The sequence below is a fragment of the Manacus candei genome, unplaced genomic scaffold (genome assembly GCF_025592945.1).
Source record: "Manacus candei isolate 608988 ecotype Guabito, Panama unplaced genomic scaffold, ASM2559294v1 h1tg000050l, whole genome shotgun sequence".
NCBI lineage: Eukaryota > Metazoa > Chordata > Aves > Passeriformes > Pipridae > Manacus > Manacus candei.
In genome coordinates, this window is record NW_026138098.1 from 27,672,560 (window position 1) to 27,692,668 (window position 20,109).

Below are 20,109 nucleotides of genomic sequence, written 5' to 3' on the forward strand. Positions count from 1 at the left end.
AAGAGTCATTACAGGTATCCTGGTGATAGCCTGTTGTCATGACTCTGCCTGTAAAAAGACTGGAAATTTTCATCAGATATGTAATATTAAAAGCATGCTGGATAAATGATGAAAAGAGAAATGGAAGGTAACTGAGTTGTTTAACACCTTAACTAAGAGGAGAAAAAATAGGTGGATCAAAGAAGCCTAAAAACAAATCTGTTTGCTCTTTTATCATCAAATGTTAACTAGATTCTGAGAGGTTTTCATTCCAGATGAAGAATATTTGGCTTATTTACCAGAGTGCAGAGGCTTACATTGAAATTATAGTCTTGTATGCAATCATCATGGGATGGGACATATCAAAGACACGGACAGTGGTGAATTCATGGAAGCCTTAAGTTTGGCTGTGATCCTTAGAGGCCCTGGTATCGTGTGTTCAACTCTCACACTGCGTTTCTGCAGCAGTTCATTGAAAACAGAGCCTTTAACTTCCTTTGCCAGAGTCTTTGATTGCTTGTCTGCATCATGTGGCTGCTATCAGTTTACAAATAAAGAAAAATTAAAATTGGTTTATGAACTGTTATTATTATAACGAGTTCTTCTATTAGCTAGGTCTAAATGTTTTCATATATTCCACACCTCTATTGCCCTTTGAGATTTTTAACTGTTGTTTTCTTGTACATTAATAATTTCCTTGTATAATTGTTCCCAAGAGAATGAGCTGAAAGAATTATGAATTAATTTGCATCTTTTAATGTACTAATAAACTATCCAAGAAGAAAATTTCACTCTATCCAGGTGGAAACCAATCACTTTAAATAAAAGCTTACTGAATTTCAAATAGGCTTTTTTTTTCCAAGAATTTGCAGAAGAACAGTGCTTTGCATGTTAAAAGTAATTAGAAAGCACAAACAGCAATTTCAGAAAAAGCCCTAGGTCATTTTTTTGCTGCAGCATAGAGTTCACAGGCATTTAGGAAAATGAGTATTTGTTGTACTGAAACAAAATGAATAGCAATTTCTTGGAGGTTAAGAGGTCTTATGCTGTAAATGTAGGTTTCTCCCTTCCATTGAAAAATATTTTTAAACTGGTTTAGCTTTTTTTTTCATCTGATGTAAATAAACAATGCGTGCTATAGACTAAAACAGGGATCAAGAAAAAGAAATGTCCTTTTATGTACAATTTATTCAAATAGAATCTGGAGTGAACAAAATGTTCCATCTTCTGTATTCATTTATAACCACACAATGTCAGGTCCTTGTTCACCATAGCACTCATCTTCATTTATCTCTGAGCACTTGAGTAACCAAAGCACTGCTCCCAAAGTAACTAAAGAAACAAGTTTTGAGCATATACTCTAGGTTAACTACATTAGAGTGCTATTCCACAGTTACTCACAAGCTTGAGCAATTTACTGAACTGAGGATTTGACACCCAAGTTTATATACTTTCATGTATTTTAACCTTGTTTAAATCTGGGAATAGAAATTAATGCTGTAGTGCCCATTTTCCAAATGAGATGCAAAATATCTAATTAATGGAAAAGGTAAGTCTTGATATCGAGCATCTGATTTTGGAAATTTATTTTAGTAGTTGATAAAGTTTAGCATTAACATTTGACAGGGCAAAAAACATTTGTTTAAATAGCCACAAACTGTCAAGGCCAGAATGAATCCCACATTTTGCAGCTGGTACAGGAGAGAGAACAGAAGAGGGAAGGGACTGATGAAGGTCAGGAAGAAAGCAAGGATAAAGCATAGCAGGTTTGGAAGCAGACAAAAGAGTGTTGGAATTGTGACCAAGTGGAAGCCTGGGGGAATGGTGCAAGTGGTGAGTAAAGTCTGGTAGACACTTGGTGGGAAAAGGTCACGAAAAGAGGAAATGGCAGTGCTAGGACAAACAAGGGGGTACTGCTAATAATGCAAAGGTAGCCTCTTCCCTAAGGAAGCAGATGCAGATTAGAGAAACAAATTCATTCATCAGGATTATTGATATGGCCACAGGGAATCAAACCTACAAAAAATGTTATTACAATCTGGATGATGTATCTTCTCAGGAAATAGAAAAACAAAGTGATTTCTAAAAACAGGGCCTAAATATGAGTGATCAAAAAACTGGACACAGGAATTTTTCAGTAGAACTGGCTGTTCAGACTTTTTTCACCTTTAGGGCTTTGAAGAGCACCAGCTTCTTTATCAACACAGTTTGATATGATGCTCCTTTCTCTAGTATGCCAAAAAAGGAAAACATTGTACTGTCTGAAGAAAATCCCAACAGAATCTGTTTCTCTCATAAAGCTACTTTGTGACATCCATATTCCCATAAATTCTACCTGAAAGCCTTTTTCCATAGTAAGTTTAAAGTTTGCAAAATACTTGCAGAGCAAACTTGTATGTGTACTCAGAGCACTGCTTGTCATGAAAAGTACTGACAACAGCAGAACACCTCCAGCATTATGAAAACACACATTTAAAACAGTTTCTATTTTTGTTCTTTCAAGTGTATTGTTTTATTTTTCAGGCTGTTTCAGAGGTTGCAAACAGATATATTGTTTGCTTTCTACTCTTAAATGATTTTTTTAAACAAATGTATATATCTATTTAAAAATATCTATGGTAACTACTGGCTATTTTTGCTGTGCTCAAAACACCATCTTTTACACAAAAAAAAAAAAAAATCCATTCCTTAAATAGCCCAGAAGACACTATTTTACATCAGAAGTGCCTGCCATGATGGATTCATTTTATTTTAGCAAGAGAGATAAAACATGTGAAATTCCTTATAGCTGGTGCTTGTTATTACAGTGCACAGGGAATTTCTTCACAAACACACCCAAAATTTTCCTCCAATTACAGACTGAAGATACTTTTGCTTAATTAAATATATATGCAAGTCCTCAAAATATACAAGGTGCAGTACAAGTTTCAGTGCAATGCTTTTTAAAACTCACAAGGTGCCAAGGGGGGAAGACACTGACCTCAGAGTCAGCACAGTTCAGTACCATTGAAATGAAGCAGCTGTCTATTTGAAATGTTTTGAGATCTGGCTGAATAAACCAAGACCCCAAAAATTCCCACACCTGTAGAAAATATGGACACTGCTTCGCTTTTGGCACATCCCAGCCTGCTCTTGTTGCACAAACTCCTGCATAGAAGGAGTTACAGCCAAACACTTTATTCTTCCACGGTAAAGTAATACTCTGTTTAATGGCATTTTTTTCTTGCCAGGGTTTGAGAAAGACATCAGCACTGTCTCCCCAAATTCCCTCTACACTGCAGAGTTTAATGATATCTAATCTAAAGTAAGAACATGATGCTTAATGAATATGCATTTGTCACATGAATAGCAGGAACAGATTAACTCCAAAAGTCCCCTGTAATCTGCTGGGAGAGATATGTGAAGTGCAAGAGTCAGCACAGCCAGAAAACCTTCAAAATATTTTTCTTCAGCTCTAACTTGAAAAACTTCAATGGTAAAGCTTACCTAAGGAGAAATGGCGCTAACCACAGATTTATTTATTTCCTGCTGATGAGCAAGGCCACATGAACAACTGAGATTTTTTTTTTAATTGCAGGAGGGTGTCAGAGCTGCCAAGTTAAAAGCTTAAGCTTCCAGATTGACACTGACCCTATTTATTAACACAATAATGGGCTTGTGGCTCCTGTGGCTTCCCAGGATTTCAGAGAGCTATATTTAAGAGTTTTTTTGCTCTCCCATTTCAGGCAGCTGGCAAGGCAAAGTGCATGGTTGAAAGTACATCATGTGGTGTCTCCTGAAAGTTGACTGCATTGCTTATGATCCTCACTTTCATGGCAAGGCAACAAAATCCCTTCAGAAACCATTTATCTCTAAGAACAGAGGCTGACTTTATTTTTTGGAAATACATGATGTTTCTCATACGAGACTTGAGGAGCAGAGCTTGGAGTAGTCTTTTGGGAGTCAGGCAGTCAGATCCGCTTTCCCCTTGGGCATGGCAGCTGGAGAACACCATCCCTTAAGCCCTGGCATCAGCCATTTAGGGGAAGTTTCACTGCTGGGAACTAGCAGGGCTGGGAAGCAGGTGAAGGGCTGCTCCTCACCTGGCTCCTGCCTGACAGAGAGGCAGGGCTTGGAGCCTGCCCCATTGCCTGCCATGCCAACTTCACACATTCCTTCAGGATACTCAAGTCCCTTCACAATGGTATTTTCAGGTCTTGCAGAATTTCTAATTAGACATTAACCCTTTAATATCAAACTGTAATTGATCCTGCCTAGAGACATGTAGGATTTCCAACAAACACAGAATATGTTGTTGAAAACATGGCCTATTGGAAAAAAAAAAAAAAAAAGACATTTTTATGTCAGTACAAGTTTTCCTGTTTATATTTTTGATTACTGAAGAAGTGTTTACCAATTTTCAAAAAAACAGTATTTTTGTGGAGGGTTTTTTTATGTTTTTGTTACATATTACCTGGAGATAATGTTTACTGTTTTCCAAACACCTCTAATTGGTGCATATCAGTCCTAAAAAAATAAGTGCTTCAGTTCCTTCAGGAATCATCATTATAGTAATATTTCATAGACTCATAGAATAGCTGTCGTTGGCCAACCCTCCTGCACAAGCAGGTTGCTTAGGACTATGTCCAGTCACCTTTTGAAAATCTCCACAGATGGAGACTCCACAATGCTCTGAGCAACCCATTCCACTGATCGATCACTCTTATAGTAAAAAAAAAAAAAAAAATCACTAAAAAATTCTTATGCTTAAACAAAATGTCTTGTACTTCAGTTTATGTCCATTGTCTCACTGGAAATCACTGAGAAGCGTCTGGCTCCTTCTCCTTTACTCCCTGCCATCAGGAATTTACACACATTGATAAGGTCCTCTAAGCTCTCTCTTCTTCAGATAAAGCAGTCCCACCTCTTTCAGCCTGTCCTTGTTACTTAATCACCTCTGTGGCCCTTTGCTGGACTCTCTCCAGTATGTCCATACCTTTCTGCTTTCCAGCTGGACAACCCCAACCTGTGCTGGTGAATGGGGCTGTTCCTCCCCAGGTGCAGGGCTTTGCACTTCCTTTTGCTGAATGGCATGACATTCCTGTTTGCCCAATTCTCATGCCAATCTACATCCCTCTGAATGGCAGCACAACCAGCTGGTGTAGCACCCATCCCTCCAAGCATTGTATCTTCTGCAAACCTGAGGGCACGCTCTGCCCCATCAGCCAGGTCGTTAACAACGATGCTAAACAGCACTAGACCCAGCCCCAGGTGGTGGCTGCACAGTGCACTTGAAGACAGTCCCATGAAGGGAGAGCACATTGGAGTTAAAAAGCCAATTTTTATGTGCGCATTTGGCTGCTGTCTCACCAAGGAGCCTCTGTCATGCTGTTATCCCTGCTTTTGTCAGCATGAGCTCCAACTACTGCAAAAGCCCAGCCAGCTGCTTTGCAGCTCTGCAGCAGACCCAGGTGGCACAGGGACTGAAGCTGCTGCCTTCCTGCCCGAGAGAAAGTCAGGTACAGTGGTGCCAGCAGAGAGGATCCAACCTGCTGCTTTCAACTAAAAAACTCTTTAGGACATAAGAGGCCACTGTTTACCCACTCACACATGGATTTTGCTAGCTGGAGCACTTCCAGTGTTGGCCATCTAGTAGAAAAGGAGTTATCTGCTAACAGGCAAGTTTCTGTGAGAAAGCTTCAACATCTGAGTTTGCTGCAGGGTGGGCTCTGTGTAGATTTGGGTTGCCTCTGACAAAACTATGTATTTAAGAAACAGTTGGGAAAGAGCTGGATTGAGTAGCTTACTTGAAAGTCCCAGGAGAGTTCTTAACATGATTATATGCTGTAGTAAAAGAGATGTTTGATTCCTTGCATAAATTATTACTATTAATAACTGAATTATAAATTTAAATATTAATTATTCTAATGAATCCTTTAGTACCTAACAATTAGAGAGTGTTACAAACTCTGAAATAAGCACTACAAGTCTCTAAATAAACAACATATTCACGTGGGTTGGCCTGAAACTGACATTTTTTCTTACATTGTAGGAGAAAGCTCTGGATTTTCATTTATTCCAACAGAAAGCAAACAAGTGTCAGAGTTAGTAAGAACTGGACCTCAAATCCCATTAGACTTGGCCCCCTTTGATGGAATTTACACCCTTCTATCATGCATTCTTCTTCTTCATTCTTCTAATTCAAATTCTTCTTCAAGATCGTATCTGCTGGTGCATTTTCAGACCTCTCCCATGTGCGATCTCCGTTATCTGACCTTCATCCTGCAAACTAGCAGTGCACTGTATTTTCTTTCTTATAATTTAAACAAGGGGTCTCCAAGATATGGAGAGGCTAATGTCACAATTCTCAAAAGCATGTCTGTAACTCTATTTCTGGACTTAATTCTATATTCAACACTTTTTTTTTAATATTTATATTTTGCCTTTGATCCTGCTAAAGACTCTCACAATGTGTTTTACTGGGCTGTGAAGAACCATGCCCATATGTAGTGTTAAGGTTGAAACTATAGAGCTGTAGTGGGGCTGCAAAAGGGGCTCCCAAAGCAAACAGAGTTTGCCAAAAAGAGTTCTCTGAAGAATATTGAGTGTCTCAGTAGTGCCTGGCTCATAGCTCATTCTAGAGTTAGGATTAGCTCTAGCACTGAGAGAACAAGAAATGCTGATATGCAGCTGGGATGGGGCTGGCAAAGGAGAAATAAGGCTGCCGAAAGAATTCTTCTGGTAATAGTAAGGGTCTGGACTGAGCCGTGTCACAAGCCTTTGGTTTAGGGTTAGTGCTGGTGGAGAGTAAAAGCCAGAGGTCCAGTTGGAGCTGAGCTGCCAAAGGACTGCAAGAACTTCAGAGAGAAAACTTCCCTGAGGAATTGATAGTCCAGGGAAGTGCTGCTCTGCTTTTCCTAGGGCTCAGTTTAGCATTAGGGTTACACTCGTTAAGTACCTCAGAGCTCCAAGCAGAGTGATGCTGGAAAGAAGCTGCCAGAACAGAAATAGTTTAGCCCAAAAAGGGAATGTTTAGCCCAAAAAGGGAATGTTTAGCCCCTGCAAGGGCTCTGGACTGCTCTTGCAAGGCTGGGATTAGGGCTGGCAGCATCCGCTTCTGTAATTTATGCACACAATATTGTATTTTATGCTTATCTGGTATGTCAGCACCTTAAAGCATGTAATATAATACATATGAAAGAGAGATGTAACTCCAAAGAGGTTAACAAAGGGGGAGATTTATCTCCTTGTTCATGCTAGACTGCTGAGCCGTAAGGGAAGGGAGTGCAAAGGTCCTTAACCTTGTGACACCCTGAGAAGGGCAAGACTTAAATTCACGGGCAGCGAGCGGCAGAGGTGACACGGGGGCCGTGAGGTGGGCTGGCACTTAAAGGTCACACTGGTATAACATCCATATATCCATATATCCACATATCCGTATCCCGTTAATACCTCAGTACAACATCCACACGGCCCCGCACTCCCCTCACACCCGGCCGGGGCGGCCGCGCGCCCCCTGCTGGCCCGGCCGCCCCTCGGCAGCGCCGGCCCCGCCCGCGCCCTTCCAGAACCTTCCCCGCCGCCTCAAAGATGGCCGCCGCGCGGCACCTCCCCCGCCCCCTCCAGCCAATGGCGCCTGCGGGCTCCGGAGTCACGTGGGTCGGGCGAGCCAATCGGAGCAGGGAGCGCTAGGGGCGGGTGACGTCAGTTCCGCTGCCGAGGGGCCGGGGCCGCGCGGGGCCGGAGCGGGGCGGGCGCGTAGGAGGCGGCGGGGCAGGTACGGGCCGGGCCGGGAGGGGACAGGGGTGTGGGGGGAGAGGCAGGGCCGAAAACGGGCGAGGGTCCCCGGCCCACCCAGGCTGAGGCGGACGCGGGCGCCGCCCCGCCGGGCCCGGGAGGGGTTTGAGGTGCGGCGGTGCCTGCGCAGCGCTGCGTTACGTTAGTGCCGGTTATGGCCAGTTAATACGCGGGAATGTCCGTGGGGTTTTATTCTGGTTTTAGCTCTCTTGCTCTTTGTAAAGCGCTTGAGGTTGTCTTGCTTCAAGTATCAGTTTCCAGGGGGAAAAAGGCCAAGATCCCGGAGTTGGCACTGTGAGTTTCTGCAGGCCTTGTCGTCCGGGTCTGGGTGTAGTGGGACAGGTCGGGATGTGCCTCCTAAAGTACTTCCCGTTATGGAAGCAGGATTTCATAGCTCTGCTTCAGAGCAAAGTAGCTTTCTAGCAGCAGGATTAATTTCGCACTGTCACGTCTCTGTGGTTCATGTGAGCTGTCCGGTGCTCTGCGTGCTTGTTCTCACTCGTGTTTATTAGGGTTACCTTTATTTAGGATACTCTTAGATCATACTGGACGCTGCACACGTAAGATATGACCTTTGAAAAAAAGGTACTGGTAGTTGGGATGTCCTGTGATATCAGAGGTTGTGTGTATTCATAATTAAGGGGGGGGTGTATAACGTGCACCGTTTGTGGCAGTGTGGGGGTAGTTTTCACACTGCCTGCGGAACACAAGGGCTGTGTCTGTCCGTCTGGCCAGGAGCGGCGTCCCTGTTTTCTGGTCAGGAGTGCTCAGTATGATCTGAACCTGTGTTCTGGGCTGTGACCTTGACTGAGTGCTGTACCCACAAAACCAACTAATTCTTTAAAGGATAGCTTAAAGTTTGTCTTAAAACTTTTTTCCATCACGTATGTTGTGCTGTTTACTCATTTGGGTTTAGACTTAGATGGAGTTTAAGTAACTTTGGGGTAGCTTTTTGAGCATTTATGTGGAGGGCAGAGTACTCATGCAGTGTTATGTCTCAAAGTGAGGGTTAGTTGCCAGGGTAACTCAAATGTAAGTACGTAAAGGGTCTTGATTTATTTTATGGCATGAAAAGTAGTGTGTTCTCTGTTTTTTAGTAAGCTGTGAGAGAGAAGTCTCTGACGGAAATGGGAGATAAATACAAGTGAAACAGAGTTAAACTGCATTTAAGAAGGTTCTATCTCTTATTACAGTACTTATAGTAATAATACTGGTTTGACTGTAGGCTTTTTTTTTCATTTGGGGATTTTTTTTATTTTTTATTTTCTTTACTACTTTTATTGTGGTTGAGAATAAGTAGTAAGTGTGCCTTGTCTGAAAACCTTGTAAGAAAATAGTAAAATGTATTTTCTTGTGTATTTACAGGAACACAGTGTGCCAAGTTATCTGAGCAACCATGCTGGCTGCAAGGCTGGTGTGCCTGAGGGCACTGTCATGCCAGACCATCCGCCCTGCTATCACTCAGGCTTCCCCAGCCTTGAGGAACTCCAATATAAAAGCATACAGGCTGTGGCAGCCTAACCAGGTAATGTAAATCCTCTTTCTGATGGTCCCAACGGCAGGTATTTTAAAGAGTTGAGTGTATTGCCAGAAGAATCATTTTGCATGGGGTACCTGCTTTGAATGATCAAAAGTCTTCTGCTTGTTTGAGGTACCTACCTGCTCTAATTTACTGAAGGAAGAATATTGCTCAGTCCAACCACAGGGTTTTTAAAGCATTTGAAGTGATACCTTCTGTTCCAATTACTTATTTTTCTCTTGGAATTAATGGGGAAAATAACTTAAAGGAGACAGTTAGAGATGGATAGGCCCTTACTGTGTAAAATGGGAGGAACAGAAATTCTTGTCCTGTCTCCCTGTTTCCAAGTTACAGTCTTGAATATAACATTAAAGTAAAAACTTTCTTTGTAATTATTTTAGTCCCAACATGTGTTTAGAGCTGTAGCCCAGGTTAGAGCAATTTCTGAGCTATGGCAGGACAATCACAGATCTAACCAGCAACTTTAGAAACTTGTCATTATACTGAGGCACTGTCTGTTTATTCTTCAGTGGGAGATGTTGCAGACATGCTTTCTAGCCATGCAGAAAGCAACTGTAAGAGGATGTTGCTCTTCTGTCACCTCTGTGGTGAAAGAGCCACTGGCAAGTTCTTCACTTCCATTGTGTTTTCCTCTTAAGTGTTCCAGGTTTGTAGATGTGTTGGGTCTTTTTGTGTGTGCGAGTTTTCGAGTGTTGGGCAGGATTTTGTTAGCTGCTAAACACACCAAAACTGAAGGGCTGTGGTAAAGGTCCTGACTCGTAGAGCTCTGGTGGCTGATGGCAGTGCTTTAGATCTCGAGTTTTAGTGTTAAACTCACAGCTTTGAGTGAGTCCTTGACTGCTCAGGTGCAAGTTTAATTTAAAATTTCCTGGAAAAAATGGTAAGAGAACTTCAAAAGTTGTTTTTGAACTTTAATATGAGTTTATTCTGTCTTGCTTTTGCAACTAAGACATTGAGTAGCATACTATAGTTACTTGGAGCTTGTCAGCCTTTAAAATCTTGAGTTTATAGGCCTTGATTCAAGGTTTGTTCTCTAAATCAAGGTTAGAATTGAAAGCAAAGAATTCAGGTTGCTTTTCCAAATTTAATGTCTGTAAAGCATAAATATTGTGCTAGAATATTTTTTACATTAAAGTGTTTACATGAATAGTATTTTAATGTAGGAAGCAAAATTTTTTTTTACAAAATAATAAAGTGTTTAGTATGGTGGGACAAGAGTAGATGAAATGCAGTCTGAGAACTTCAGCTTCTGAAATTCACTGCATTGGTTCTCTAATTGTAGAGTGTGTGGATGTTTTTCACAAAGGTTTCTAAACTTTAATGTTCAGTTGTTTCCCCTGAACACAGTTGCATCATATGTTTGGGAGGTAAGCACAGAGTATGTAACAATTTCAAGTGTAGCAAGTAAGTTGATAAGAATGTCTTGTATTTTATTTCATAACATCTTTTTTTATGCTATTTCCAAATCTAACAGTGTTATGCCACCAGAGTAAGAACAGGTGTAAGGCGAGGAAGACTTGGCCAGGAAGTCAAAGAAGCAGCATTTGAACCATCTGCAGAAACTGCACTTAAAGGTAGAGTAGTTCTGCTTTAAATACTCAGTATCTTTGTACCTCAGCTGAAAACTTCCTCAAAGGAATATGTTTTTTTCAAACTGTTAAAGAGACTGAGAATATTGTTTCTTACATAAGTTTGCTTAGTGCTCTTCAAACAACTGGAGACAGTTTCTCTGCTTTTCTTTCCTTGTGAAGTTTAAAGCTGCAAATGTGTCACAGTACAGAGAAATTCCTTGTCTTTAAGCTGCTTTTGACAACTAGTAAGTCACAAATTATTGTCTCTTAATGGAGATTTGATTTGCAGATATCAAAAAATAAACTAAAGTTGCTTTGCACCTCTACTCTGTGTACTGTTTACAGGAAAAAAATTCTACAGCGTGTACAGTTTGCAAAAAAGTGGTTTTGGTGTTACAGTTGTCTAAGATGTTGGCTTACTATGCTTGCTGGTATATCTAAATGTTTGTAATTTCTGTGGCTTACAAAGGGATTTTTACTTAGTGTTCAACAGAACAGACTTGTAAATGTCTAATTATTGCATTGAATTAGCAAATAGAATATGTATATTGGCTGGATAGTGTCTTGACTATAACACATTAGGTAATGTAGTCTTAGAGTTACACAACTGAAGGTATTTAGCCACAATTGTTCTTCAGTTATAACAATGTTTATGATTGAGGCTTACACTTGTAGCAGTAATTGATGGGTGGCACAAATCAGGCAGTAAAAAGCAATGGTGAATCAAGTGGCAGTGTTACCCATGAGCTTTGGAAAGCCCTTTTCAAACCGGTGTGGATATAATTGCTACAAAAAAGCCCTTGAAGGAGCAAGCATTAAGAGCAGATGAATGAGAGGAAAGGACCCAATATCTAGGTTTTGTACTGTTTTTTAGCAAGTTGAATAGTGAAATCGTATACAAAATCAGCTGACAGTTGAACTCTTCCATTAGAGACTCTGTTAACTGGTTTTGTGTTGGAAATCCTGTCATGTGATGAAGGTCAGTAAACCTGGCACACTATGAGCTGGACTCTTCTTACTTTTTTGTGAAGCTGTATTGTGTTGGTGAGGTGAATCTCAAGTTTTTCCCATGTAGCTCACTGAGAACTGGTGATGCACTGCCCTGAAGTTAAGTGGGCTTTAAGAAGGAAGATTAGCACAGATCAGCTATTGCAGATACAGCAAAACTCATGTGAGGATGTTGTTAACTATCCAAGAAAAAGCATTCATGAGAGTGTGGGGTTTCTATTTCTTTATACAGCTGATCGCCTGGGGAAAATTATTGTTGCTGGAGGGGCTGCTGTTGGCCTGGGGGCCCTGTGTTACTATGGATTGGGCATGTCCAGTGAGATTGGAGCTATCGAAAGGGCTGCGTAAGTAAGATGGCTTACTTTTTTAATTAAAGAGTGCACTAAGCAAATCCCCCTCCCCTTCATATCTGCTCACCCAGTGTGCACACAGCTTACACTTTTTTTAAGCTCTGAACAGAAAACCCTTGCCTCTGTCTCTGCAGGTTTTTAAAGCATATAACTGAAAGCAAAACTAGAATTATTTAATTATCCAGTATGCTTAAATGGATATTGATCTGACTTCCTTTGTTTTGCTAAATCTGAAATTTATTTGTGAAGAGTATATAAACTTGTCTTATGAGGTTTGCCTCAGATAACTTTAGAAGGGTGGCCTTCTAAAAAACGTATTGCTAAGACCACTTTGCCTGGTGTTCCTGTGAGACTGTTCATTAAACTTTAATACAGCTGTTGGAAAGAGAGTCTCCACTAAACACAGGGGCTTAGCATAAGCCTTGCTCTAATAAATGTTTTGCCTAAAACTTTGGTGTATTGCTTTTTGATCAACCAAAACCTGGCTGATGGCAAAACTGTGCAGTCGGACTTAAAAGATAGTTAGTGATAAGCATGGGCTTGGCAGAAGTGTGTGCTTGAGACATTTTGCTTTGCTTTGCATTTGTATTTGGAAGCAGCTATCTGCATTTATACTGAACACTTGCTGGTTGTATCTGTGAGAGGCTTTTCATATGTAAGCTGTGTCTGGGGTTTTTTTCATCCATGAGCCTTGAAGTAATGGGTCAAAAGAGTAAAATGGGAGAAAATGTGTGCGCTATGTTTAAGTTTAGTATTATCAGGGAAAGTTTTCTGTCCATGCTGTGAGCAGGTGATAGTGCAGAAACTCATTCATGTCTAGGTCTGTTACTATTGTTAGAGCTCTCAAAATGACGTTTGTCTTGTGGTGTCAGATAATCATGTGCACTGTGACTCAGCAATTTGTGAGCTGCTCAGGAGGCAGTGTGCTCACTGGTGTGTACCCAGTACACATTCCATAGGCCATTTTCCTGGAACCAGTTTGTTATATATGTACTATTCTCTGTTTTTCTGTAGTTAAAAGCATTCATTATTCAGTTTCCCCTGTATGCTTCCTCCTCAGAATTGAATTATAGTTAGCATTATTTGTAACTTGTAATTATTTGTATTTGTGTTTCTGCAGAGTTACATTAGACTGTACCAACAAAATTGAAAGGTTCAGCCCCCCTTGCAAAGTAAACTCGTGGCAGAAGTTGCTAGACCACATCACTGTTATGAAACCTCCCTTATACCCATAGCTATAAATATATTTAACAGCTTGATTGTGTTTTTGATTGTTCTCCATTTGGAAACTGGTAACTGTACAGTTGTGTATGACTGCTTATTTTTCAGTATTTGGCCAGACTATGTGAAGCAGAGAATTCAGTCCACGTACATGTACTTTGCGGGGAGCGTTGGCATGACAGCACTGTCTGCTGTGGCAGTAAGCAGAACTCCAGCACTCATGAGCCTTATGACACGGGGCTCCTGGCTGGTAAGTTCATGGTATAAAAATGAAAGTATTTACTGAGAAACACCCTCAAATGTGATGGTTGATATAAAAAAAAAAAAAAGAGAGATGTAAACTAATTGGTGAAAAGTAAGGCAAAACTTCACTTACATTCGTGTCTTTATCCATAAAGACCCTTCAGGTGTCCTAATGATATTTTGTGATTTAAGGTTTGGTGACTCTAATTACATGCTGATGTGGATTTTCTATACTAATTTGATACTTTGTCAAAGACAAACTACATGAGCAAAAAAAATGCTATGTCATCCTTACCAGCTGTAAGTAAGAACCTTTTATAAATAGCTACCTGAAGCTCATGAAACTGTTTCTGTTGCTGTCTGGAAATGGAAATGCAGGTCTCTATGCATTCTTACACCTCCCTGTACTGTCCTGTATAGCTCTTTGAGAGCTGTCTCCTGTTTGCCAACGCTGAACCAATACTGGTGGGCAAATCATCCAGGCAAAACATTAACAAAATCTGTCTGCTTAGTGCATACTCAGTGTGTTAAGTGGAGTGAAACGATAATAGTTAAATGCCAACACCTACATAACTTAAGGAGATTAATTAAATAATTCATTCTTGGTGATAAACCAAAGTTGTACATTTCTGACCAGTCTGGGAGGTGCTGGATGATTCTGCATGGAATCATCAGTAAGAGGAGGTAGTGAGGCTAAAAAGCCGTTGGTAGCAAAAGATGTGAACTGAGTATTGGCTTTGGTGGAGAAATGTACAAGAAAAAAAGTAAGGCTAATACATTTCAGGTACCTTAATGAGAATGAGAGTAAGGGGCAGGACCATGTGTTTTCTTTCTGTTACTTACATAGCTGAGATTGTTGCCAGCTTAACCAATAAACGTGTATTCTTAGAAGACTGAGTAAAAATAAAATGAAAATTACTGTAAACTAAGATCTACAAAGATTTGATTGTAACCTTACAGGAGTAAAACTGATGAACACTCATTATGAATTAGGTTGCTGGTTTCAGTAGAATTACACTACTGACTTTTAAACTAGGAGGTTAGAACAGAGACCATATGTCCTAATGCTAACTTCAGCTCTGTAATTCTGTTTCTACAGGCAATTGGTGCGACTTTTGCAGCTATGATTGGTGCTGGAATGTTGGTCAGGTCCATATCCTATCAAGACAGTCCAATAGCTAAACATGCAGCTTGGATGTTGCACTCAGGTTTGTGATTTTAATGTTTGTTGTAGAGATGTCTGTGCTTCAGTGTGACCAGATTCTTACTTTAACAAAACTTTAACTTTAAAGTCAATTTTTATATACTGCTGTAGGAGAGTTAAGGTTTTTCAGAGACCATTGAGAACTCCTGAATGTCAGGGAAGAATTGCTAAGTGTCCTTAACAGAACTCTAGTGTTTTTCATAATCTTCTAGAAGAAGTCAGGCTCGAGTTAAACTTGAGATACGTATATGACATATAGGATAGAACTAACTGGTTTTGTAGCTCTTTGGTTTTGTGACTGCTTTCTGCTACTGTAGCTTCTGTAAGCACTCTTGCCTATGCTAACCATTTCAGTATTAGTTTACTACTGAGGTATGTGTCCATCAGGTATTTAAGCTGTGAGTACAGATCAGTTTCTCACTAAGAATACCTACTTCAAATAGCAGTGGCTATCATTTTTCAAAACTCTTTTGGCAGAAATATTTTATGGTTCAGCAAAGCCACATGGATGCTGGACATTAGAATCGTATTTGCCTCTCCAGAGCTTCTCTGCCAAGAAGTTATGTTTATTGTAGCGATTGTTATTATGTTAAACAACCTAATATGATAATAATTAACTAGAGAAGTTTCATACAAGACTAGCAAAGACTAGCAAAAAATCTGACTTATTTGCCTAACTGATAATTGTACCAGACATCTGTGCTGCTTTTTAGTGTCACATGCTATTATGTAGTTGATTAGTCCATGCCAAGTATCTCTTACCAGCTCTGTTTTGAACCGATCAGTATGTTGACTTTTGTTAGTCTTTTTTCCAAAGACCAGCTCCCTGAAGTACTCTCCAGAGCTAGATAAAAGTAGGTCATGGAATTTAAGGTTACTAATTTGTCGTGCTCCCTTCTAGATAAGTGCACAGTCAAGTACATTGATATTTTGTTGTGTGAGTGGATTAGTTTGAGCCATGCCATCTGAATGGAGGGGGAAAAAAATCAATTGTTTTGAGATGTGATGTTCCAAACCTTACATGTGTTTTGTTTTGCTTTGGGTAGGTGTCATGGGGGCGGTGGTGGCTCCTCTAGCCTTCCTGGGTGGTCCCTTGCTGGTCAGAGCTGCCTGGTACACAGCTGGAATCGTCGGAGGGCTCTCAACTGTGGCCATGTGTGCTCCAAGTGAAAAATTCCTGAACATGGGAGGACCACTTGGCCTAGGCTTAGGCTTTGTTCTTGCCTCTTCCATTGGTAAAATACTGTTTTAATACTGTCATATAAAGTAGGCTATGAACTTAAGCTACTAAGGTGCAGCTCACATTGAGTTGCAGGCTGGTCTGTCCAGTTAAGATTCACCTTATATAGCCCTGGCAACTCTAACACAGCAGAAACTACTGTTATATTTGTTCTTGAAAACAAACGTGAAGGTACAGTTCTGGGAAATGTTAGTCTGACAAACACCCACTAGTGGTGGCTTATAGTTTTAGTTACTGCCGGTGAGTGGGGAAGACAGTAAATGTGATCTTAGTTCTCAATCCCCTTGTTCTTCTTTGTGTTTCTAGGCATTATTGTAGTCATAGGGAGAGAAGTACCTTCACATGAGAAAAATACACAGTTCCCCAGGGTGTTCAAAATTCCTGGTTGTATATGTGACATCTTCAGAGTGTGTGTATTAAAGCTCTTGGTATCAAAACTGCACCACAAATGGAGAATTGAATACTTGCTGAAAAAACATGTGTTACAGTAACTGAAGTTTGACCTAACTGAGAGTAGTAGATACACAGTTTTCTTTGACACTATTGTACATTCCTCTCCAGGATCCATGTTCTTGCCTCCTACTTCTGCTTTTGGTGCCGGCCTGTATTCGGTAGCCGTGTATGGTGGATTGGTGCTCTTTGGCATGTTCCTGCTCTACGATACACAGCTGGTTGTCAAGCGGGCGGAAACTCTTCCCTACTACGGAGTAACCAAATACGACCCCATCAATGCGTAAGTGTTCTGTGCTAGCAGAGCTGATCTCGGTGTCTGTGTAAGAATTTGCCCCAAACTATATTGAAGTATACTGTAAAAACAGCCTTTTGTTTATTGTTCAAGTGTACTGCTGTTAAGCGTGAAAGATCACAGGTTTTAAAAATAACAATGAGAAGACAGATAGTGAAGGTAAAGCTGAAAGCATCTGTCTGAATTGTGAGAAACAGTATTGAATGTGTGATGTCACGTGCCTCCAGCAGTACATTCTGAAAAGTATTTTTGTTTTCTAAAGCATTGCTGAGAGAATTTATAGCTGCTTTCTGAAAATATCTGTCAGTATTAGCTGATACAAAAAATGTTAACCTTTCTATAGGCATTAAGTACGTAATAGTCTTTGTCACTAAATAAAAAAGCTGCAACGGTGTGATAGGGAAGAAAGCATTAATTGACTCAGTAAAGAACAAATGTGACTAACAAGTAACTTCTTTGTAAATGTCTGTCTGATCTTAGGTGAATTCTTTACTTCCTTGATTCTGTTTTCTTCTAATTAAAGTAGAAGATAAACAGACCAAAGTACAATATACTCCTCTAGGAGAACAGTATACTGTCTGTTAGGACTTCTGTAAATAGTTCTTGCTGGCAGAGGTGGTAGAGGAAAAGCAGGGGTGTTTTTTGACGTATCAAGCATTGAGGACAATCATAGTTGGGTTTTGTTACAGATGCTTCATGAAGGCTTTTTAAATTAAGTATATTGGTGTGAAATGCCAAATAATAGTATTTCTGTTCAACAATATTAACTTTGATTTCTTGTTTCCTAGATGCATGGGTATCTACACCGATACACTGAACATCTTTATTCGGGTGGCCACCATGCTTGCAGGTGGTGGAGGTGTCAGGAAAAAGTAAACTGAGACTCTTCTTCACAACTGTCTTGACAGCGTACTGAGTGCACATACTGAATAAATATTCATGGTTTAAAGCAGTATTGCTCCAAGTGAGAATTTTAAAGCATTTCAGCATATTGTTTCAGTGCAATGTGATTCAGACTTAATAGTTTTTCTTCAAACACTTTCCAGCTCTGTGTTTAAAATAGTGCAAACTGCTTCTAATTGTACATTATTTTGGGAAAGTAAATTATTTTTAATATATAAACAGTCTTACCAGCTTTTTAATGGGTTTGATGGCAGTTCAACTTTTACTTACTTTCTTTTACTGTGACTGCATAGTAAAGGAAGTAATTCCTGAACTGGTATCCCATATGCAGGTAGGGACACAACCTACTTCATGAAATGCTGCTTAGATGCATCAATTTTCAGTTAAGATTACATAATTTTATTTCAGTGACATCTTAAGAAAAACTGAATAAATTATATATGGCACTAAATGCAGTAATGACTTCGACCTGGGCAGAAATTTCAGAAAGGTTTAAGCAGTTGTCAGAAATGTGTTGGATTTGACAGGTGAGGTGACCAAAAAGTGTAAAGGAGACAAGATGTGAAAACTATGCAATGTTTGTCCCATATGAACTTCAGTCTCTTTCTGGAGTAAACATGAGAATTCCTTGCTTTAATGCTGACTGGATATAATAGCTAGGTTATTTTGTTATAGATTTATAAAATCATTGAATGGCAATATACCTGTGTCTTTCTTCTGGCGACTGTATTTCTGTACTGCAGATGAAGGTTGTCCTTCGTGCTCATCTCTTGGAACCTTGTCCAATTGGCACAGAAAGAGGGAATTGGGGATGGCATGCTGGAAACCCCAATATCTTAAATTTACCATACTGGTGTGTGCATTAGTCTGTTTACCTCTTCTCCAAATTGGGATGTATAACTTGGTCTAAAAGAAAAGTTCCCTAATAGTGAAATTGATTTAATAGTAAGAAATTTATACTTCACAAACTCTATATGTTGGAATAAAAGGTGAGTTCTTGGGCCAAGAAATTTCGACCTAATGTCAACAGCTCAGATTTTCAGTTTCTGGTAAATATGCTATGTTTATCTATTGACCTATGAACAATAAAATTCTAGCCTCACAAGTTGACTCTTCTCACTTTTGCTGTGTTAACAAATATTTTAGTACCCCTGCACTAATAACGTGGTGATTTTTTTGGTTTGTTTTGTTATGGTTACAATTTCCTTTGTAAGAGAGGGCATATTCCTCCATATAAAAATGTGCAAAGCTGGTTTTCAGTTTTGCTGGCGAGCATCTTTTGGGGATGTTTCCCTGATGTCTTCTGAAGAGGTGTGACTTGATTCTGTGATCATACCTTGGTCCAGAATCAGATGTGTGAATAAACAGTAAAATGTAACTAGTTCTGAGCACTAAATAAGACCACTTGTTTCATCTCTCTTTCTGGACTAGGTTGGGAGTTCTACTTAGCCCAGTCAAACTTTTGCTTACAGATGATTAATTTGTTGTTCATAGCGTATTGCGTAGTATTTTTATTTTTTTCACAGGTTGATATGTAAGGGATTAGACCTAAGGGACCTAAGCACTGTATTGTTTGGTATAAGACTTTGAGGGTCCAAATAAAATTTAATCCAGGAATTTTAGGACTCTTGGAACATTGGGATTAGATTTTATTTTGAAAACAAAGCTGGGAAGAGTTCTGAACAAGTGGGAAGTTGCTGCTTTGTCCCTTCTGAAATGCAGCCAGAGGAAGCATTGCTGCTGCAGTGTTTTTGTACAATAACTCTTTGGCTGAGCACTTCCCCAGGATGTGTGGAACATAATTACCACTTGTCTTTGAGAGGAATCACAGTCAGTTCTTCACCTGTAGCAGGACTTTTAACCTCCAGCTAATTCCAAGCTCTGGGAAAAGGAGCTGTGCTCACTGGGCATTCTGGTGTCTCAGGAGAAGTTCATGGAGAGCTTGTGGAAGTCCTTCAATTTATTGCCCAGTGATGTCCGAGCAAGAGAAAGTCCCAGGTTCTGCTCCCTACTCTCTGGGCAGTTTCGTGTGTTTTGGATACACATAATCACTAGATAAAATACATAAACATCCCAGGTGATAGGAACCCCTGGAGGAAGTTTCCAAATCTCTAATCTTCAGCTACCCTTTGGTAAGATCACTTGTTTCATTTAGGATATAGATACTGGTCTTTTAGAAGACAAATAAGTTTTGACTTCCTTGTTGCTGTTTAATTTGTCCTTTAGCCAACGTGGTGAGGAGGTATGTGCTGCTAATGAAACATTTATATGGAACTATCTTTACAAAACCAGCTCCCTCACCATCTTTGAGCTGTAGACTGAGTAGCAG

General features: G+C 40.0%; 1 protein-coding gene across 6 annotated transcripts; it reads left to right on the top strand.

Moving 5' to 3' along the window:
• The first annotated feature begins 7,626 nt into the window (after window positions 1–7,626).
• GHITM (growth hormone inducible transmembrane protein) lies at window positions 7,627–18,885 on the top strand. Of its 6 annotated transcripts, none has more exons than XM_051800965.1 (9): window positions 7,627–7,735; window positions 9,121–9,280; window positions 10,770–10,869; window positions 12,107–12,218; window positions 13,554–13,695; window positions 14,788–14,896; window positions 15,939–16,127; window positions 16,694–16,865; window positions 17,666–18,885. In XM_051800965.1, exons 2-9 carry the CDS (start codon window positions 9,152–9,154, stop codon window positions 17,751–17,753), a joined length of 1,041 nt encoding a protein of 346 aa, XP_051656925.1. In that variant the 5' UTR covers window positions 7,627–7,735; window positions 9,121–9,151; the 3' UTR covers window positions 17,754–18,885. The 6 variants fall into 6 exon arrangements, with proteins under 6 accessions (XP_051656925.1, XP_051656927.1, XP_051656930.1 ...); XM_051800967.1 differs by lacking the exon at window positions 7,627–7,735 and adding an exon at window positions 7,896–8,049; XM_051800970.1 differs by lacking the exon at window positions 7,627–7,735 and adding an exon at window positions 8,297–8,315.
• Window positions 18,886–20,109: the final 1,224 nt, after the last annotated feature.

What these genes read in the sequence shown, in the direction of transcription:
- GHITM (XM_051800965.1), top strand. Translation starts at nt 9,152, where the DNA reads ATGCTGGCTGCAAGGCTGGTGTGCCTGAGGGCACTGTCATGCCAGACC. An exon ending in GGAGCTATCGAAAGGGCTGC is followed by an intron (nt 12,219 to 13,553) that starts GTAAGTAAGATG and finishes CTTATTTTTCAG; the next exon opens with TATTTGGCCAGACTATGTGA. An exon ending in TGTTCTTGCCTCTTCCATTG is followed by an intron (nt 16,128 to 16,693) that starts GTAAAATACTGT and finishes ATTCCTCTCCAG; the next exon opens with GATCCATGTTCTTGCCTCCT.